At 35.5% G+C, this 21,903-nt stretch overlaps 1 protein-coding gene and 1 pseudogene across 3 annotated transcripts in view; both read left to right on the top strand.

The window, feature by feature from the left end:
* GPHN (gephyrin) overlaps positions 1 to 21,903 on the top strand; it is a 535,238-nt gene that overhangs the window by 439,069 nt on the left and 74,266 nt on the right. For all 3 annotated transcript variants that reach the window (XM_045565470.1, XM_045565461.1, XM_045565478.1), the window contains one exon: positions 14,465 to 14,557. In XM_045565470.1, the coding sequence (XP_045421426.1) occupies positions 14,465 to 14,557 (93 nt within the window). The remainder of the gene's footprint in view (positions 1 to 14,464; positions 14,558 to 21,903) is intronic.
* LOC123647759 lies at positions 12,604 to 13,042 on the top strand (annotated as a pseudogene).

Below are 21,903 nucleotides of genomic sequence, written 5' to 3'. Positions count from 1 at the left end.
TTCCTTAATAGAAGTGCAAGGTGAAGCAGCAAGTGCTAATGTAGAAACTGCAGCAAGTTATCCTGAAGATCTAGCTAAGATCATTGATAATGGTGGCTACACTAAATAACAGATTTTCAATGTAGGCAAAACAGCCTTATATTTTAGAAGAAGATGCCATCTCAGACTTTCATAGCTAGAGAGGAGAAGGTAATGCCTAACTTCAAAGGACAGGCTGACTCTCTTGTTAGGGGCTAATACAACTGGGTAACTTTAAGTTGAAGCCAGTGCTCATTTTCCATTCCAAAAATCCTACTTCCTTAAGAATTATGCTAAATCTACGCTGCCTATGCTCTATAAATGGAAGAACAAAGCCTAGATGACAGCACATCTGTTTATATTCATGGTTTACTGAATATTTTAAGCCCACTCTTGAGACCTACTGCTTAGAAAAAGATTCCTTTCAGAGTATTATTGCTCATTGACAATGCACCTGATGATCTAAGAGCTCTAGTGGAGATGTATAAGAGATTAATGTTGTTTTCATACCTGCTCACACAACATCCATTATGCAGCCCATAGATCAAGAAGTACTTTTGACTTTCAAGTATTATTATTTAAGAAATACATTTTGTAAAGCAATAGCTGCCTTAGATAGCTATTCCTCTGATGGATCCAGGCTATTCCTCTGATGGATCCAGGCAAAGTCAATTGAAAACCTTTTGGAAAGGATTCACCATTCTTGATGCCATTCAGAATATTTATGATTCGTGGGAGGAGGGCAAAATATCAACATTAACAGGCATTTGGAAGAAGTTGATTCCAACCCTCCTGGATAACTTTGAGGGGTTCAAGGCCTCGATGGAGAAAGTAACTGCAGATGTGATGGAAATAGCAAGAGAATCAGAATTAAAAGGGGAGCATAAAGATATGACTGAATTGCTGTAATCTTATAATAAAACTCTCACAGATGCTTCTTATAGATGAGCAAAAAATGGGGTTTCTTGAGGTAGAATCTACTTCTGGTGAAGACATTGTGAACAATTTTGAAATGGCAACAAATAATTTAGAATATTACATAAATGTAGTTGATAAAGCAGAGAATTGACTCCAATTTTGAAAGAAGTTCTGTAGGTTAAAGGCCATCAAACAGCATCGCATGCTACAGAGAAATCTCTTTAGAAAGGAAGCATCAATCAATGCATCAAACTTCATTGTTGTCTTACTTTAAGAAATTGCCACAGCCACCCCAACCTTCAGCAACCAGCACCCTGATCAGTCAGCAGCGACCAACATGGAGGCAAAACTCTCCACCCCCGAAAAGGTTATGACACACTGAAGACTCAGATGATCATTAGCATTTTTTAAGCTAAAGTATTTTTTAATAATAAAGTATTTTTTAATTAAGGTTTGTATGTTGTTCTTTTTAGACATAATGCTGTGTACTTAATAGACTAGAGAATGGTATAAACATAACTTTTTTATGTACCAGGAAACCAAAATATTTGTCTGAGTCACTTTATTGAGATATTCACTTTATGGCAGTGGTCTTGAACTAAACCCACAATATCTCCAAGATATCCTTGTACTTCATTTTAAAGGTTTTTTTAAAAATGATGATGATGTAGACACTCAATTCTGTGCATGCTTCCCCTTTCTTAGTGGCCCCCTTGATACTTGGCCTTAGCTAGTATTGTTCCTACCAATGGTCACTTGGCCAGAGTAGGTACATGCGTCAAGACTGCATTTTCAACTATTTTGGTGAGCACAGTGAATAGCTATTAGGTGAAAAAGACCTTTCAGTAACTTCTCACAAAGATTAGGTATGATGGTGGTTTGTAAATGTTGCAGTATCAGTGCTGTCACAATGGACATAAGTAAACTTTTGAGGAACTTACAGTCAATAGCAGCAGATGGACTTACATCAATATTTTATGTTAGGAAGTCTTGGATAGTATCTTTCCCTTTCAACATTCTGTTACCTACCACACTCTTCCTCTACTCCCAATTCATACAAATGATAGTAGCTTAGTTAGCCACAATGAGGATAAGGAATCAATTTCCCAGATCACCAAACTCAGAGCTCTCAGTTTACTTCCTCAAAAGCCTTCTTAGAGCTAACTACACAAGGAACTTTATAACTATGGAATTATTTGGATAAGTGACTTTGAGAAATTAGGATGCTTTGTGCTCTTACATCCAAAAGTTACTCAGCTCTCCTAATAATTTAGACAGCAAGAACAGAGTACAGACAATCCCTGACTTAGGATGATTTGGCTTACAGTTTTTGACTTTTTGATGATGTGAAACTGTCACAATTTCAACGTACTTCAAATTTTGAATTTTGATCTTTTGCTGAGCTATTTTTAAATAGGCTTTGTGTTAGATGATTCTGCCCAACTATAGGCTAATGTAAGTGTTCTTGGCACATTTAAGGTAAGCCAGGCTAAGCTATGATGTTCTGTAGGTTAGGTGTATCAAATTCATTTTCAACTTACAATATTTTCAATTTATAATGAGTTTATTGGGATGTAACCCCATTGTAAGTTGAGGAGCATCTACATTATCTGGGCCAGAATAAGTGCCGAAACAAATTAATATAACTTTTACCCTTTAGAGAATATGCTTGAGCTTAATGCACACAAATCATACTTAACTTTAGGAATAGTTACCTGTTTTGATTTTCCTTGTGTGTATGTCCATTGTCAGCTATTTCAATCAATAAAAGCTCTTTCTTTGTAGGACAGTCATCTCAGTTTTAAAATGCTAGCACTCCAGTTAGTAGGGAATTTGTTAATCACCGTTATCACCTGGGAAGATAAATTTTATGAATGTCCTGCTGACAACATTAAAAGACTACCCCTTTTGATTCACCACGCTCCTACTATTTTCTTACAGTACAAGAAAGCATGCCACAAAAAACAACATATCAGCCAGTATTTTCTACTCCTTGCTTCTTATCAACCTCTTGAGAGCTCTTAATTGTATAAATGGCCAAGTGTCTCCAGTTATAGATAGCCTTGCCTTGAAGATTTCTGACTCTGTACAAAATCCAGAAATATGTATATTTGTTTTATGGCCTTCATCTTCATCAAATTGAAAACATTATTTTACAGAACTAATGGAATTCCATGTGTGGAGGAAAGTAGCACAGAGTGGACATAACTACTCAGACTCTGAAAGCAGGACTATAGCTTCTTGGCACACAGCCTAACCTTCAGCAAAATGAAATGCTCATTGCAGTCTATGAAGAGCTGTAAACTCCCACCATCAAACGTTCCTAAGCAAGTATATTAGTTATATTGATTACATATTGGAGAAGCTATCTTTTGATTATTATAAACAGGCACTCATTGGAATGGGGCAACTGACAAAAGGAAATTTTGCTCATGTTTTTATGAAATTACGTTTCAGTAAGTCCTTTGGCTCCCCCCTGCTTCAGCTACTCACTGTTGTTTCTCTACAAATGCTAAACTCAAAACAGTCATAATATTCAGGTGAGAAGTTACTGCTGCCTGGTTCCTATTTACATTTGAAGGCTTAGGATACCTTTCTAAAATCACGCACCTAAAATTTATTCAACACTAATACTTAGGCTCCATCTATGGGCAAAGGGAAGCAATGGTTTAACATCTATGTAAGTATCTATATGTATGAAAGAGACACAGTCCCATGTGGTGAAGTAATTTGCAGCACTCCTGTGTATTCTTTACATTCCCAAATGGATCATCTGGTCAGACACTGAGTGAAATCTAATACTGACTCGTTAGAAGAGCTATCCAATTGTTTAGTCCTAAACTCTGCTGAGTGATATGGGTATAGTTGCTTGTGTAGGAGAGGTGTATCTGACATTTGTTCCTTCAGGTTTTGTTTTGTTTTGTTTTGTTTGTATCTGCTGCCAAGTGGGAGCTCTTGCCATTTTTCACTCAATTGCATATTTCTGTTTCTCTCCAGATTTTTTCCCTTCCATTAGGCTTTTAGACCAAAACTTGAGGTAATGCATGCTTTTCTCTTTGAAGAAACTTAACTTTTGCTCATAAGTTAACTTGATATTAACTCCAAAAGCAGGACTAAATCATTAGGAATCTAATTTACTTTAAAGATAGCAACCCCTATACAGTAACATGAGTTCAGAATAAAAAGCTGGCCAGTTATGTGTTTTGCTAAATTTATATTAATAATCTTAACTAAGTATGAAGCAGTTACTTTTTTCCAGATGAAATGTTTTAATTTTCTTTCATAACATTTGAGGAAGCTCTGTAAAGACCAGATGGTATATGTGTTCTACAGATATAACTTTACTAAATAGTTATATATTGAGATCAAAGAAATATTCTTTAAAAACTGTCATCCTTGCCATTAAAAAAGCTTTATTAAGATATAATTCATATACTATACACTTCACTCATTTAAAGTGTTCAGTTCAGTGTTTTTAGTATATTCACAGATACATGCAACCATCACCACATTTTAGAACATTTTCATCACCTCAGAAAGAATCTCTATTAGCAATTCTTTCTATTCTAATAGAAAGAATGTCTATTTCAGCTATCATCCTCTTATCCCCTCATCCCCCATTCAACCCTAAATAACTACTAGTCTACTTTCTATTTCTATAGATTTGCCTATTCGGGACATTTCATGTAATTTGGGTCATATATGGTTTTTTGTACCTAGCTTCTTACACTTAGCATAATGTTTCCAAGATTCATCCATGTTGTAGCATATATCAGTACTTCATTCCTTTTTTTAAATTATTGTGGTAAAAAACACAACACAAAGATTACCGTATGAATCATTTTTAATTTCAGTGGTATTCAGCATATTCAAATTGTTGTGAAACAGATCTTCAGAACTTTTTCATCTTGCAAATCCAAAACTCCATACACGTTAAACAATTCCCCTTTTGTCCCTCCCTCTAGCACCTAGTAACCACCATTTGACTACTTTAGTTGCTTATCCATTTATCTTTTAATGGACATTCAATTTACTTCTAACTCTTGGCTATTACGAATATTACTTCTTTGAATATGGGTGTGCAAATATCTTTTCAAGATTCTGCTTTCAATTCTTTTGAATATATACACAGAAGTTGGATTTCTGGATCATAGGGTAGTCATATTTTTAATTTTTTGAGGAAATGCCATAGTATTTTCCATAGTGGTTATACCATTTTATTAACAGTGCACAAGGGTTTCAATTTCTCCTCATTCTCAGCAAAATTTTTTTTTTGATAGTAGCCATCCTAATGGGTGTGAGGTGATATCTCACTGTTTTTGATTTATATTTCTCTGATGATTATTAATGTTGAACATTTCATATTCTTATTGACTATTTTTTTATCATCTTTGGATAAATGTCTACACAAGTGTTTTTTGCCCATTTTTTAATCATGTTATTTGATTTCTTTGTTGTGAGTTATAAGAGCTCTCTATATATTCTAGATGTTAACCCCATATCAGATATATGAGTTGCAATTATTTTCTCACATTCCATGGGTTGGCTTTTCACTCTGTCAATTTTGTTCTTCAATGCATAAAATGTTTAAATTTGATGTAGTCCCATTTGTCTATTTTTGCCTTAGTAACCTGTGGTTTTGATGTCATATCCAATAAATCATTGCCAAGTTGAAAGTCATGAACTCTTTTTCCTGTTTTCTTATAAAGTTTTATAGTTTGATGTCATATGTTTAGGGCTTTAATCCATTTTGAGCTAATTTTTATGTATGGTGTAATGTAAGAGTCCAACTTTGTTCTTTTGCATGTGGGCATCCAGTTTTTCCAACAGCACTTGTTGAAAAGAGACTGTCCTTTCCCTACTGAGTGGTGTTGGTATCCTTGCCATAGATCATTTGACCATATATGCAAGAGTTTATTTCTGGGCTCTCTATTCTATTCCATTGGTCTATATGTCTGTTTGTTTATACCAATACCGTACTGCTTTGATTACTGTAACTTTGTAATATATTTTGAAATTAGGAAGTGTAAATTCTCCAACTTTGTTCTTTTTCAAAATTGTTTTGGCTATTTGGAGTCCCTTGAAATGCCATATGAATTTTAGGATGAATTTTTCTATTTCTATAAAAAAGAGTCATTGGGATTCTGATAGGGATTATACTGAATCTGTAGATTGCTTTGAGTAGTATGGACACTGACAATATTAAGTTTTCCAAATGCAAGACTACATTTATTTGTCTCTAATTTCTTTCAGCAATGTTTTGTAGTTTTCCAAGGTATCTCATTCTTTCTTTTTTTTTTTTTTTAAGACAGAGCCTCACTGTGTTGCCCCGGCTAGAGTGCCATGGCATCAGCTCACAGCAACCTCAAACTCCTGGACTCAAGTGATTTTTTTTCCCCTGCAATATTTATTTAAGGAATTTACACATACACAGGAGAAAGGCAACCAGGAGTTGTGGTTCCCACACGTGAAATCTTTTAAGCAAAGTTTTCTTGTTTGAATTTTCAAGTGGGGTGAACAATGACTGAGAGGAAAGTTGTCCGGACCCTGTGCCTCACACACTCGGGAAAGGTGGCACACAGAGCACCCTGGACACACAGGCATGAAATAGTGATTGGCAGACTGGGAGAAGGGAAAGCAGAAAGGGCGCTATTGATGAGATGGCAATTTTTTAAACTACAAGAAAAACTGGCAACAGTTGTAGGCTGTTGATAAATTAACTCCTCTCTGTTGTAAACCTAAAACTAAAAAAACAAAAACACCCAGAGCAGATGGGGAGAGTGGGAGGCAAAATACACGTGCACACGCATACACACAAACACACACACACGAGCAGTACACACGTTAAGCTCTGCGTTCCCACTGTAGGGGTTGGTCCTCCAGCCATGGAGCCAAATCCTACTGAAGGCAGTGAGGGGGCAGGGAAGGGACATGTGTTTGTGTGTGTGATCTTCATAAAGTCTCTTCATAAAGGCTGACTGAAGCAGCAACTCCTGAAGCCCCAGATCCAGTGCCTTAGCTGGGATTACAGGCATGTGCCACCATGCCCAGCTAATTTTTCTATATATTTTTAGTTGTCCCACTAATTTCTTTCTATTTCTTTAGTAGAGCCGGGGTCTCGCTCTTGCTCAGGCTGATCTCGAACTCCTGAGCTCAAACGATCTGCCCGTCTTGGCCTCGCAGAGTGCTAGGATTACAGGTGTGAGCCACCACGCCTGGCCTCTCATTCCTTCTTATGGCTACATAGTGTTCCATTGTATGGATATACCACAGTTTGTCCATGTATCAGTTGATGGACATTTGAGTTGTTTCCATATTACAGCTATTATGAAAAATGCTGCTATAAATATTCATGTACAGATTTTTGTGTGGACATATGTTTTCACTTCTTTTGAGTTTCTCCTTGCCTTTTAATAACTGAATTTAAATAAAAGTAAGGGCTCCTCTGAAAGTCCAAGCTAGTAAAAGGTATTGTAAGTATGATCTATATCTATTGCTTTGAGTAGACACAAAGGAAATAAAAAATACAATTCTCTTTCTTCGGAAGCTTAACAAACCACACCCACCAACTTGAGACCTCTTACACATCAATTTTGCAAATAGTTGCTAACTTATATATACAAGTTGAATATATAGTTGATAAAAACATATACCTGAGTAGTATGTAGAGTGGCAGTAATCAAAGGGAATTTACTATCTTGAATGAAGTCTTCAAATAGATAATGGACATAGACTGGCAACAAAAAGGTATATAATAATCCAGGTTTAGGGAAGTCGTAACCATAAACATGGAGATGAGCAAACATTATACAAAAAAATGACTTTGCTAGAGGAGAGAAGTCCAGATGGGGAGTATTGAGATTAGGGGCTAACAGGATATTCTCTATTTTATATCCTCTTTGGTTGAAGCTGGTTATATTTGATCATATGATCTTTTTCTCTACTTAACTGATATTTTCTTCTTAGTCATAATCATTAAGGTACTCATTCATGATTTAGTCATTCAACAAATATTTACTTAGTGCATTTTACATACCAAACACTGTGCTTGGTACTAGGGTTACAAAGATGAGTGATATATGCTGTGACAACAAGGAATTCACAGCCTGATGGAGAAGTCATGATAGTTTCACAAACAACCACAATACAATGTGAAAAGTGTCAATAACAGATGGATACAAAAGTTACAAGAATAGTATTAGTAAATGCAGTCCCTCCAAACCATTGTCTATCTTGTCACCAGGGAAATTCCTAAAATACAAATCTTATTATCTTTAAAGAGAATTAAATTCTGCTGGTAAGTTAACTTGAAGTCATTTATTCTGCTTAAAAATCCTTCATTGTTTTGGCATGGTGGCTCACACCTATAATGCCAGCATTTTGGGAGGCTGAGGCAGGCAGATCGCTTGAAGCCAGGAGTTTGAGACCAGCCTGGGCTACATAGCAAAACACTATCTCTACAAAAAAAATTTTTTTAATTAGCCAGGTCTAGTGGTAAATGCCTGTAGTCCCACCTACTCGGGAGGCTGACACAGGAGGACCGCTTAAGCCCAGGAATTCAAGGTGACAGAGTAAGAACCTGTCTCAAAAAAAAAAAAAAAAAATCCCTCATTGGATTCCCATTTTTACCAGACTCAGTTTAAACTCCCTTGATCCCGTTTCATTTGTCTAAAATGCCCCCCTCTCCTACCCGGTTTTGAGTTATCCTTTAATCTCAGCTCGGGATGTTATCTCAAAAAGGAAGATTTTCTAGATGTTTCACATATTATTGGCTAAGTGATTTTCTCTATGTCTCCCATATCATCCTGTATCATTTGTCTGTCACTGCCTTCATCATACTATCTTGTAACCATCTCTTTATTTATCCATCTTCCCCATCTCACATGCACTGTACATGTGAATTCTTTGAGAATATCTGCCAGGTCTTGCTGGTATTTTTGTCCCCAGTGTCTAACATATAGTAGGTTTCCAATGTTTGATGAATGGATGAGTGAATTAGTCGAAGAACTAATTTAACTTGGTAAGACACAGAAGACCAAAGAGATGACATCTGAGCTGAACCTTGAATGATCCATAGACGTATCAGGAGAAAGGGGGAAAGAATAAAAGCCTTCCTGTCCAAGGGAACACTATCTGCGAAGACACAGAGACTTGAACAATCCCAGCAAGATGTAACGAATCATACTTTGTATCAGAAACTGGACATTTGTCAGAAATGAAGCTCAATCTCAGTATAAACGTTTCCCACATAGTGCAAGATGAGTCTTAAACTAGCGTTGCAGAATTCTTATAATAGGACGTGTTTATTATTTTGTAGCCTAATGCAGTTTGGATGGGTTGTAGCATTTAAATAGCTCCATTATTCCTTGCCATACATATATTTTTCTCAACCCAAAGTTACTATTTGAGCATCCTCAAAAACTTGAGGGCTATTTTTTTTTTTAGTGTTTTTGTGTATGTTAGGATAGGGGATAAATATTATTGTCAACTACCAGAACAAAGGTTTTACTTTCCAGAGTCAAATGTTATCAGATTTTTTAATAGATCTCATACCATGCGAACTCTCCAGAATGGAATTGCACAATAAGATGTATGAATAACTGAAGCATTAAAGACAGAAATCAAGTGACCTGATATTCTTTTATTTAAATTGACTGTCAGTGAGACCTTAGTCAACTTCCTTCTATTAGGTTGGTGCAAAAGTAATTGTGGTTTCGGACTGTGAATTTTAAATCATTATAACTAGTCTCAAACACATCTTCATTAATCAAAATAGGAACCATTACAATCAACACATTTTTGCCAATGAGAAATAAGTTTGTTTATTCCTGTTTAAATCCTTGATTAAAAATCCATGGGATTCAACAAACACTTGGAAAGCATTTTCTATATCCTGCTGGTTGTAGAAGCGTTTTCCCTGTAAAAAGTTGTCGAGATGCTTGAAGAAGTGGTAGTCGGTTGGCCAGAGATCAAGTGAATATGGCAGATAAGGCAAAACTTTGTTGCCCAAGTCATTCAACTTTTGAAGTCTTGGTTGTGCAATGTGTAGTCAGGTGTTGTTGTGGAGAAGAATTGGGCCCTTTCTATTGACCAATGCCAGCTGCAGGCATTGCAGTTTTCAGTGCGTCTCATTAATTTGCTGAGCACACTTCTCAGGTGCCATGGTTTCACCGGGATTCAGGAAGCTGTAGTGGATCAGACCGGCAGCAGACCACCAAACAGTGACCATGACCTTTTTTTGGTGCAAATTTGGCTTTGGGAAGTGCTTTGGAGCTTCTTCTTGGTCAAACCACTGAGCTGGTCATTGCCAGTTGTCGGATAAAATCCGCTTTTCCTCACACGTCACAATCCAATCAAGAAACGGTTCATTGCTGTTGCATACAATAAGAGAAGATCACACCTCAAAACGACTATTTTTTTTATTTCAATCAGCTCATGAGGCACCCACTTATTGGACTTTTTCACCTTTCCAATTTGCTTCAAATGCCAAACAACCATAGAATGGTCAACATTGAGTTCTTTGGCGACTTCTCATGTAGTTTTAGGAGGATCAACTTTGATGATTGCTCTCAACTGGTCATTGTCAACTTCCCATGGCTGGCCCCTGCATTCCTCATCTTCAAGGCTCTCAACTCCTTTGCAAAACTTCTTGAACCACCACTGCACTGTACATTTGTTAGCAGTTCCTGAGCCAAACGTGTTGTTGATGTTACAAGTTGTTTTTGCTGCTTCACGACCCATTTTGAATTCAAATAACAGAAAAATTGCTCAAATTTGCTTTCTAACATCATTTCCATAGTCTAAAATAAATATACAGTAAACAGCAAGTAATAAGTCATTAGCAAAAAAAAGCAAGAAATATACATTAAAATGATATATAACATAACCACATTTATTTAAGAATGTATTCCAATATCAAATGGCAAATTTCAACAATGGCTAAAACCACAATTACTTTTGCACCAACCTAATACTTCCATGTATCCAAATCTTGCAAAAGCAGAAGATAGTCATTATTCCTGTCCTCAGCGCATTGCATTAAATCATTCATTTACATATTAAGCCATTATGAAATCTACAGCTGTCTGTATCAACGGTCTTTCAAACTTAGCACCTATTAATAAGTCTGAAGCCCTTGTCTTCTTAGAATATAGGAATAAAGAGAGCCATGCTGAGTATCTTTCTTTCTTGCTACTGACGAGGACTTAGGATGGGAAAATGACTGTGCTAACTATTGATACTTGTGGCCAACAGTTCTTTGTAGATTTTTTTTTGGTTTTTGTGGTGATAACATTTATGTAACATAAAACTTACCATTTTAACCATTTTTAAGTGTACAATTCATGGCAGGAAGTACATTCACATTGTTCTGTAACCATCACCACCATCCATGTCCAGAACTTTTTGGTCTTCCCAAACTGAAACTGTATACCCATTAAACACTAACTCCTAATTCCCTCCTCCCTGCCACCCCTGGCCATCACCATTCTACTTTCTGTCTCTATGATTTTGACTACACTGGGCACCTCATATAAGTGGAATCATACAATGTTTATCCTTTTGTCACTAGCTTATTTCACTTAGCATAATGTCTTCAAAGATTGTCCATGTTGTAATATGTATCAGAATTTCCTTACTTTTCAAGGCTGAATAATATTTCTGTATGTATATACCACATTTTCCTTATTCATTCATCTGTTAGTGGATACTTAGGTTGCTTCCATCATTGATTACTATGAATAATGCTGCTATGAACATGGGTATATAAATATGTGTTAAAGTCTCTGCTTTCAGTCCTTTTGGATATATACCCATAAGTGGAATTGCTGGTTCATATGATAATTTTAAGTTTAATTGTTTGAGGAACTGCCTTGGAACTCTTTTAAGTGTAAGGGAAAGGAAGAGCAGCAGGTAGAAGGAACATGAGTAACAGTAGTTATTGCTGTGGTGGTATGACTTAAAAGTTCTGAGATCTAAATTTTCAATCCTATCTTAGCCACCTATGAAATATATGTCCTTAAGTGACTTACGCTCTTTAAACCTCTCTTTTTGTCGTCTGTGAAATGAACATAATAATACCTTATTAGATTTTTGTTGTATTAAATGACATGTGTGATTTTATTTAGTAATTTATATTAATAAACTGTTAATAAACATTTATTAGATTAATGGGGCCAGCTGCCAGAAAAACTCATCCCTTGTGTGATCTTTGATTGTTAATCACAGTTAGTGAACTATTCCACATCCCAGCAAAGTCATTCTCTTATGACCTGAGCTGGTGTAGAGCTTATATTTGATCTGCCACCCCAGGCCAGATTAATTCCAGATAAGGAGCCATCCTGAGGGGTTTATTATGATCCCGGGCACTATGGGCCTTCCTACCAGTGACTACCTTATATACCTTATACCTCAGGTTCATTTGTGAGTTAATGTTATATGTGTATATACAAACCAGACCCTCTGGTCCCAAAGCATGGTGCAAAGCTCCAGCATAGCTCCAAAATAGCTTCAACCTCCTGGGAGTGTCTGAAGCTAGAATCTGCTAAGTTCTCCCTTCAAATTCAGGTGTCAAAAGGAAAGGTTGAGTATCACTATAGCTATAGATCCCAGTACAAAATTAAAAATCTCTCTGGATGCTCTTTGACAGCCACGGATTATGGTCTAGACATGGCCAAGTCCAAGAACCACACCACACACAACCAGTCCCAAAAGTGGCACAGATATGGCATCAGGAAATCCCGATCACAGATATGAATCTCTTAAGGGGATGGACCCCAAGTTCCTGAGGAAAAAGCACTTTTCCAAGAAGCACAACAAGAAGGGCCTAAAGAAGATGCAGGCCAACGACACCAAGGCTATGAGTGCATGTGCTGAAGCTATCAAGGCCCTCGTAAAGCCCAAGATCTCAAAGGGCATAATCTGCAAGCTCAGTCAACTTGTCTGCATTGACCACCCCAAGCTTGGGAAGGATGCTTGGGCACGCATTGCCAAGGGTCTCAGGCTCTGCAGGCCAAAGGCCAAGAATCAAACCAAGGCCCAGTCCATGGCTTCAGCTGTAGCTCAGGCTCCCAGAGGTGCCCCGGCCCCCACGAGAGCTCCAGAGTAGAGGCCTCTGTCTGCCAACATAAGGACAGAAGGACTACTACCTGTATGGAGCTGGAGTCCTCCTATACAATTTGTACGAATAAACCTGAGGCAGGATTTGTATGTATGTATGTATGTATGTATGTATGTATGTATTAATTTTTAAAAATAGAAATCTGTGCTTACTTTTAGGTCCTAGGATCTAGAAATCAGTGGCTAAGTAGGTGAAAGCCCAAAAATACAGACTCACTTCTCCAGCACTGGAAACAATGAAATTTTCTAAATTATGCAAATACCTTATATAAATCAAGTCCTGTATTACTTATTGGCTTGATTTTTTTCGTTTCTCTTCTTATTCTTTTTTACCTCCTATTTTCTTTTCCTTTTTTAAAATTAATAATAAAGATAGGTTCTGACTAGAGGATTTAAGGAATTGGTCACGATTCTTAAAACTATTATCCTTGCTAACACTAATTCAAATTCCTGAGCCAAAAGTGCTTGTCATCCGGAATAGTTTGAATACTGACTTCACACAAAAGGTTACTGGTGCTCTTATAGTCACTAAATCTTTTAAATTAATGATCCCAAAATCAAAGGCTAGGAGTCCTATGGAATGATTGGGAAGGTCCTTCCTGTTTTTTACGTTTCTCTTTATGAGAAAAAAAAAACTTTATGATAAAATAAAAATGATGTGCTCATTGTAGAAAGCTTGGAAATATTCAGAAAAGTATAGCTAAGGAAATAAAAATCATAAACAATTCTAACATTCTGAAGTCACAAATACTTTATATTTTTGTCTGTGTTCTTTCCATCTTTTCTACTGATATGTACACATCTTAACATAGTTAAAATTATACACTGCATGTGCAAATTTGCATGTTTTTAAAATATGTATCAAAGAATTTTCCTATGTTGTTGAATAGCTTCATAAATATTGCTTTAGCCTGCATAATATTTTATCCTAAGCATAGATCATTGATCTTTTGGTTTCTTTCCCCTTTTTTTTACTAATGTAATCAACTCTGAAATAAATGAGTACCTAAAGATTTTATTCGTTTTCCTAGGGTACATTTCTAGAAGTGAAACTACTGGGTCAATGAATGTGAACATGTTTAAAATTTGGCTTTCCTTTTAAAGAAAATTATACTTGCATTGTTAAAGGATTAATGAAACATCAACTGAACACATCTTTAATGACTATATAGCAACTCATATTCAAATAATCTCTACGAGCTTTACTGTGAATTTGCTGAATATAATCTTTTATCTCAGGCACCAGGATGCATCTCTTTCTGTCTCCTATTCCTTGGCACAAATATCAGGAGGTCTGACTGAGCCCATTTACAAGCTGTGTCAGACAAGCACTCGTGCCCATCTTGCTTATGACTGCCTGCTCACCCATTGCTCCCAATATTTACATTTTCCTTCTCTTCTCTTCCTTCAGATGGAATGGGGAGAGTCCTTGCTCAAGATGTATATGCAAAAGACAACCTACCCCCCTTCCCAGCATCAGTAAAAGATGGTTATGCTGTCCGAGGTAAATATTTTGGTTTTCTTGAGTATCATCAGTCTCACATTGTATTTTTTTTAAGATTTTTGGCTCAGCCCAGGCACCCAGCAACTGTTACATCTGTTTTCCCATGGTTGTGAGAATAACTTCATTCACAGATAACGGTGTTAATCTACACCTTTATATTTTCTGGCACAAACTTGATGAAAACTTTTCAGTTAAAGTACTACAGGTACATGAAAATTCTTACTTACAAATAAATTTGTAGGAATTAAATAAAAAGACTGTACTAGGGTTTTTTATTTTTTTAATTCTTTTGGCACCTATATATGCCAGACAGCAGACAGTGGTGGTCTGGAAGTTTTCCAGATGTTTTCTAGTTGAAAACATCTATGTGGTCCCAGAAAAAAGAACAGATTCCCATCACAGGGATAAAGTGAGGTAGTCTGTTCTCTTGTTTTAAGTTCAAACATCAATAAAGGGTTTCAAGAAAAGCAAGCATGAGGGAACTCTCCAAATCACTGAAAGGTGCCATATTTCAAAGTTCTGGAGCCCCAGATAGTACCAGCAGCTCAATCCCTCAAAGATGTCTGAGATTACATAAAGCTTAAAAGCAAATGATAAATCGCATTGGCCTGCCTAAAGTCCAATCTAAGAGCCCAGAATGAAAATTCAACTGAATTGCTAGTAACTGTTATTGGTTTTGTTTTGATATGTACAATAAGATATTTTGAAATATGTATTGTATACATTGTGGAATTTTTTAGTTGAGCTAATTAACATATGTATTACCTCACATATTTATCATTTTTTGTGCTGAGAAGATTTAAAATCTACTCTCTTAGTGATTTGCAAACCACAATACATTGTTATTAATGTCATTGGTTATTAACTCAGGGCTGACATCTTTGAGAAATACCTAAAAAACAGTTTCCAGCTTATCAGAGCTATTAGGAATGCAAATTTCTTTTTAATGGTCAGTTATGAAGTCTCTTACTTCATTTTGTTTTTGCATTTTTAACTACATCTAGCCATTAAAATATAGGTTAAGCATCCCTAATCCAAAAATATGGAATGCAAAATTCTCCAATCTGAAACATTTCGAGCACTGACATGATGCCACAAGTGGAAAACTTCACACCTGACCTTGTGTAATAAGTCACAGCCAAAATAGTCAAAACCTTGGTTCATGTACAAAATTATTTAAAATATTATATAAAATTACCTTCAGGCTATGTATATAGAGTGTGTATAAGACAGAAATAAATTTTGTGTTTAGACTTGGGCCCTATCCCTAAGATATTTCATTATGTATGCAAATATTCTGAAATCCAAAAAAGTTCAAAATCCAGAACACTTCTGGTCCCAAGCGTTTGGATAAGGGATGTTAAACCTGTAATTTCCTTTTTCTTATAATTAAATACATTCATTTATCTTCTCCATGCTCCATCACTGTCTCTTAACCATATATTTTTATGTTGAAGACCGTATTAGCAAATCGTTAAGGCTATGGGCTTTGAGCAAAGTTCAAGTGATGTGGGTTCTAGTACCAGTTCCATCTGTGTAACTTTGAGCAAATCACTTAAATTTTTGAGCCTGTTTTCTCATCTATAAAATTGCAATAATTTTAACAACACTCACCCAACAGATTGTTGTGAGAATTAAATGAGACCGTAGAAAGCCTTAGTAAAGTACCTGACACACACACACACACAAAAAAAACCACTCAATAATTGTTTTTTTAAATGTTTATTGATAGTAACTATTATTATAAACATTTTTCTTAGACCATTTCAGAAAATGGATAACATTTATCTGAATTGTTACTCTTCATATTCTGTGTAAATAAAATGATAGGGAGATTGGTCTTATGTTTTAATTTCCATTAGTTTATTCTTTCTTGGGAAGACTATCTTGCATTTACCTCCTTCAGCTTGATATCACTAGACTAGATTTCTTCTGAAATTGGCAAAGCTAAAACATAAATAGCAATCCCCACTGGCTCTTATGGTTTTTTTCTTCCAAATTGATTGCTTCTACAATGTTATTTGAATAAATATTGTCCACAAAGAAAATTATTTTATTTTTCTGATGGCCTCATTGGCTCTTCTTGTTTCTTATCACTCATCTAAAAAGTAAATTCTGTTTTGATTGTATAATTTGTAGCCTATGATTACTATAAAATGACAAAGAATTCTTACTTCCAAAGTAGAGCAAACAACTACAGCAGATGAAATACCAAAGACAAGGAAGTCTATTGTTTTTTTATATTCTTGGTAATATAAAGTAGAGGGAATTTGAGGCAGAATTATTCCCAAACCAAATGTTCTGTGATTTTTTCATGAGGTAACAGCAGCTCAATAAAAAGAAACTGTTGTTGTTAGCTTTTCTTGTTGCCAAAAAAGAGCAATTAGCCTACATGTGCCATAAAAGAGCCTTTCTGCTACTATACAATCTGTCAAAAAAAAATTATGTAAAATTACCATTTAGTATCTTATTTATTTTTTCATTTTAGAATGGTGTTATTTTTAGTTATTTCATCAAAAAAATCTAAAATGGCATCTCATATTATATTAATAAAAAGTCCAAGAGATTATCTACCATGCAGCTGATTCACATTATTTCTTTCTTGCAAAGTGTTACTAGTTCTCTAAGATATGTAACATATAACAGAGACATAACACATAACAGATAACCATTGTGGATACGGTTAAATTTCAAAGTAGGAATGGCTAGTGTCTTTAGTAGACAAAGACACATGGTCTTAAAACCATGATGAATTTTTCAGTTTTACACCTCCTCAACTTCTGTAATTCAGGAAGATAGACTCTATGAATCCCAAAAGTCCTCTTTTTATCATATTTAGTAATTAAGGGGATTTTCATTTCTTTGAAGGTAAATGCATTCATTCCTCTCTTCTGTGTTATAATACCACCCCAGGCAGTATTTTGGTAAAGAATATCCTTGAGGCAGTTGTTGTGGCTCTCTACCACACCCTACTTCAAGTACCTCCTTCTCTCTACCCCTGTCTTCCTTTACTCCCCACTCCCTTTATTCTCCCTTTTTTCTTCTCCTCTGCCTTTGCCTTAGGCTTTCCAGTAGTAACCAGTGGCACTCGTGAGCATTGCTAACCCTCTAGGTGTAAAGAGGTTGCTAACTTGCTCTGGATCACTAAGCATTAGCCAGTATCCTTCAGAAACATGTGGGATAAAACTCCAAACCAGTTGGAAGATCACTTGCTTTAAGGTATGTGGGTTGAAAAATCAAGACAGTAATAAAATGACTAAGAAAATAAGAAATAAGTAGAAACAGCTTAAAAGAATAGAATAAAATGTAAAGAAGGCAAGAATCAAATGAGGATGATATAAATAATAGGAAGACCTATAATCTAATAAACCTAAATCTACATTCAGAAGGGAGTGAATTTGAAAGATAAAAGTAGAGAATAGAAAATGAAAGTGGCATATTAACAATTAGAATCAATACAATATTTTTATTCTTCATGTTTTTTAATTTTATTTCAACCTTCACACTGATTAAGCTAATCATCCTCCTCTTGATGCATCCATACCCTCCTGTATAGATGTGGTCCCATTATCTAAAAATTTCTTCTTAGATATTTATAAAGGCAAAAATATCCCAGAATCTCAAATTCAGCTCTCTTGAAAAAGTTCAATTTGAAAGGCTTATCCCTTTGGAACTTGTTTTGGGATCATTTAGAAAAAGGTAGTATTGTGAACAAGCCAGGAATTATTTTGAGAACAATGGGTGACATACAGTTCTAAAAGGATATATTCAGAGAAATCCTTGCCATTTGGGTAAAGTGAATTTTTAAGTGTTTTTCTTTTTTACATTCTGACTGAAAATACTGAAAATCAAAAAGAACATTTTAAAATTACCCATTTTCTCACTCATTGGCCACTGTTAACATTTTGTGGGTTTAACTCACTTCCAGTGGGTTACATTACACTAAAATTCAATATGGATAGTCCACAGCCATTTTGATTTAGAGCTAATTCATATTATTTCAATGATATTAATGTTTCAGGGTTTCTGCTGAGTCCATTTAAATCCTCTTTGGCTATAGCTGGTTCTCCAACTCATTTGAAAGCCTATGATTGCCCACTAGTGTAGGATACTTTTGATGAAGAAGAGAGCCTCATGATATAGGAGTATTATTCATGTAAGTATGTAGGTAATTTGGAATAATTAATTTTATTTAATTCCAAAAAGTTTAAAATACATATTTAAGGAAATAATACCTCCTTTCCCAATACTAACAATTAATAGGCATTTTCCCCTGGAAGACAATTTGGTAAAGAATACAAAATGCCTTCTTATTTATCTATCCTATGCTCAACTCCCTGCTTTCCATAAGAAAAGTGAGAATATTTGAAATTCCAAACAATTTACCTAATTTAAATCCGCAGTATAATTGCAGCAAATATTGATCCTCTTATTCTAGTCTTGTCACCTTTCCGTCCCCAACCCCTCCTAATCTTAATTTTAGTATACACATAAATAGTACTGCCTTGCACCTCTCATCCAGTCGTAGTTCCACAAGCAGAGTATACAAATTATTATTCCCCCTGCCTTATTCAAACTTTGTCAAAAATATTTCCTGGGATCTCAAAAAGTTATGCCATGAGTAAAGGCCTCAGTTTATTCAGCCTTAACATGGAAATGATGAGACCCTTTATTATCGAGAATAAATAAATAGCTATATGGTGTTTCAAGAGGCTTAAAGAGAGATCACATATGGCTGGAAAATGAAAATAAAGGATAATTCTATGGCAAACGGCTTGGGGATGATCATTGTATACATTGCTACAATGAATAGTTATATACTGATATCAATTTTATATCACATGATATAACTAAAAATCTTCAAATAAATAGAATAAGACTAAAAGTGTTTTCTAGACATTAACAAAAGAAGGAAGAAGAGGGAACAGTTTCAGGGTTTAGCATTAAGCATTATGAATTGGTTACATAATGCATTTGCTGTTAGGGTTTGGTTTATATTGCTTTTATCACTTTCTTCAAATTAAATTCTACAGTTACAAAGCAGAAAAGAAAACCCATTAACAGATATGTCAGAATTAGGGGGGACAAAAGATTCTAAGTTTTTACACAAATCCTTGGAATCTAAGTCCTTACAGAAATCCTTAGAATCCATCCATCTTTTCTAGTGGCATACTGTGGTTTACTTCATTTCTTTCCAAGCTTTAGGTTCATGTGCCATCATGCCTCTACTTCTGCTCCCTCCCACTCAAGCTTGTAGAATTCATCTTGAAAAATGGCAACTTTTTTAAAAACCTATCTCCTTTAATAGATATTTTAAAATAAATATAGTCATGTACCACAGAACAATGTTTCAGTCAACAATGGGCCACATATACAACAATAATCCCATAAGTTTATAATGGAGCTGAAAAATTCCTATCACCTAGTGACATTGTAACCATCATAAGGTCACATAGTGCAATGTATACCTTTCCTATAGTTAGATATGTTTAGATACACAAATATGTATCTATTTTATTATAATTGCCTACAGTATTCAAGTACAGTAACATGTTGTACAGATTTGTAGACTAAGAGCAATAGGCTATGCCACATAGCCTAGGTATGTAGTAAGCTACACCATCTTGGTTTGGGTCAGTATACTCTATGATGTTCACACAACAAAGTTTCCTAATGATGCATTCCTCAGAACATATCCCCCTCCTTAAGTGAAGCATGACTGTATCAGCAAGTTAGATGAATTGATAATTATTTTTCTGTCTTATAAGATAAGCCTTGGTGTTAAGTTAAAAGCAATACTTCTGTGGTTCACTAATTTTTTTCTTTAAATTTTTTTAGTTTGAATTTGTCTATATTCAGTTCAATCTTATAGTGCTCTGCTCCTCAAAAATGGACCAGGAGCATCAACATTAGCTTGTTAGAAATGTAGAATCTCAGGCCTTATCCCAGACCTACTGAATCAGAATCTCTATTTTAATAATATCTCCAGATGACTTGTAGGCACATTAAAGGTTGGGAAATACTGTTATAAGGGAAATAATAAAAATGACTCTTCTGTTGGTACCAGGAACCTTCTATATTATTGGTTGACTGAGCATTCCTTGGCCAGCATTATAGAGACATGTTTGCCAGATGGAAAGGTTCAGGGTAAGCTAGAGAACATAGTTTAAGTGGGCATATATTCTCTCCCCAGTTGGTATACCTTCCCTCATAAAAAAGGACCTTACTCCTTAGAATCACTTAAGAGCTCTTTCACATACTGACCTCCCTGAGACTCTATACAGGCTTGCTGCCCCAAATGATCACCAGCCACTCATTGTTTGGTGACATTTATTTAGAGCATTTGTGCAGAACATTGATAAAAGCATTTTGCATATATGTGCATGTGTGGGGGAACAGGAGAAATAAGAAAGATTGAACTGCAGAGGATTTCAAAAAAGAAATAAAGGAAGTAGTCCCTACTTCTAAGGAGCTCGTAATCTAGCTGAAGAGGTAAAATATACACATTTATGGAATTATTTAAGAAAATTTACATAGCCCAATAGTAATAAGGCAATTTGCAAACTTCCCACCTAAGTATTATTAGAATGACAAATTCATTTCTTTATTCCTTTAACAAATATTTATTGAGAATCAGCAATGAACTAGGCACTATGCTAGACAGAATAATGACATAATCTAAGTTATATAGAATTAAAGCAAGTGTTTCTAAATATTCTTTTTTTTTTTTTTTTTTTTTTTGAGACAGAGTCTCACTCTGCTGCCCAGGCTAGAGTGCCATGGTGTCAGCCTAGCTCATAGCAACCTCAGACTCCTGGGCTCAAGCGATCCTCCTGCCTCAACCTTCCGAGTAGCTGGGACTACAGGCGTTTTTTTCTATTTTTAGTTGTCCGGCTAATTTCTTTCTATTTTTAGTAGAGATGGGGTCTTGCTCTTGCTGAGGCTGGTCTCAGACTCCTGGGCTCAAGTGATCCTCCCACCTCAGCCTCCCAGAGTGCTAGGATTACAGGCACCACCACACCCAGCCTCTAAATATTCTTCAGATGGTGAATGTTTGTTTAAGTTTTGAAGAAAACATACATGGATCTGCAGGAATATATATAGCAAATATAGAATTTTGGTTTGGAAAATATTATTTATTTTTCATTCATATATCTTTCCAAAAAAGTTCTTAGGAACCACATTCATTCATTTATGGAACATTTTGAATACTTGACATATTGAACATGTATTTAATAGCTATTGTACAGCAAGTGCTAGAGAGTCTCCTAAGACAAATAAGCAAATAACTACAAATACATATTGGTTTTGGAGATGAGGTTTCGCATGTTGCCCAGGCTAGTCTC

This window comes from Lemur catta, chromosome 1 (genome assembly GCF_020740605.2).
Source record: "Lemur catta isolate mLemCat1 chromosome 1, mLemCat1.pri, whole genome shotgun sequence".
Lineage (NCBI taxonomy): Eukaryota > Metazoa > Chordata > Mammalia > Primates > Lemuridae > Lemur > Lemur catta.
Note: the sequence above shows the minus strand (reverse complement) of the source record. Positions and strands in the feature narration are given on the sequence as shown.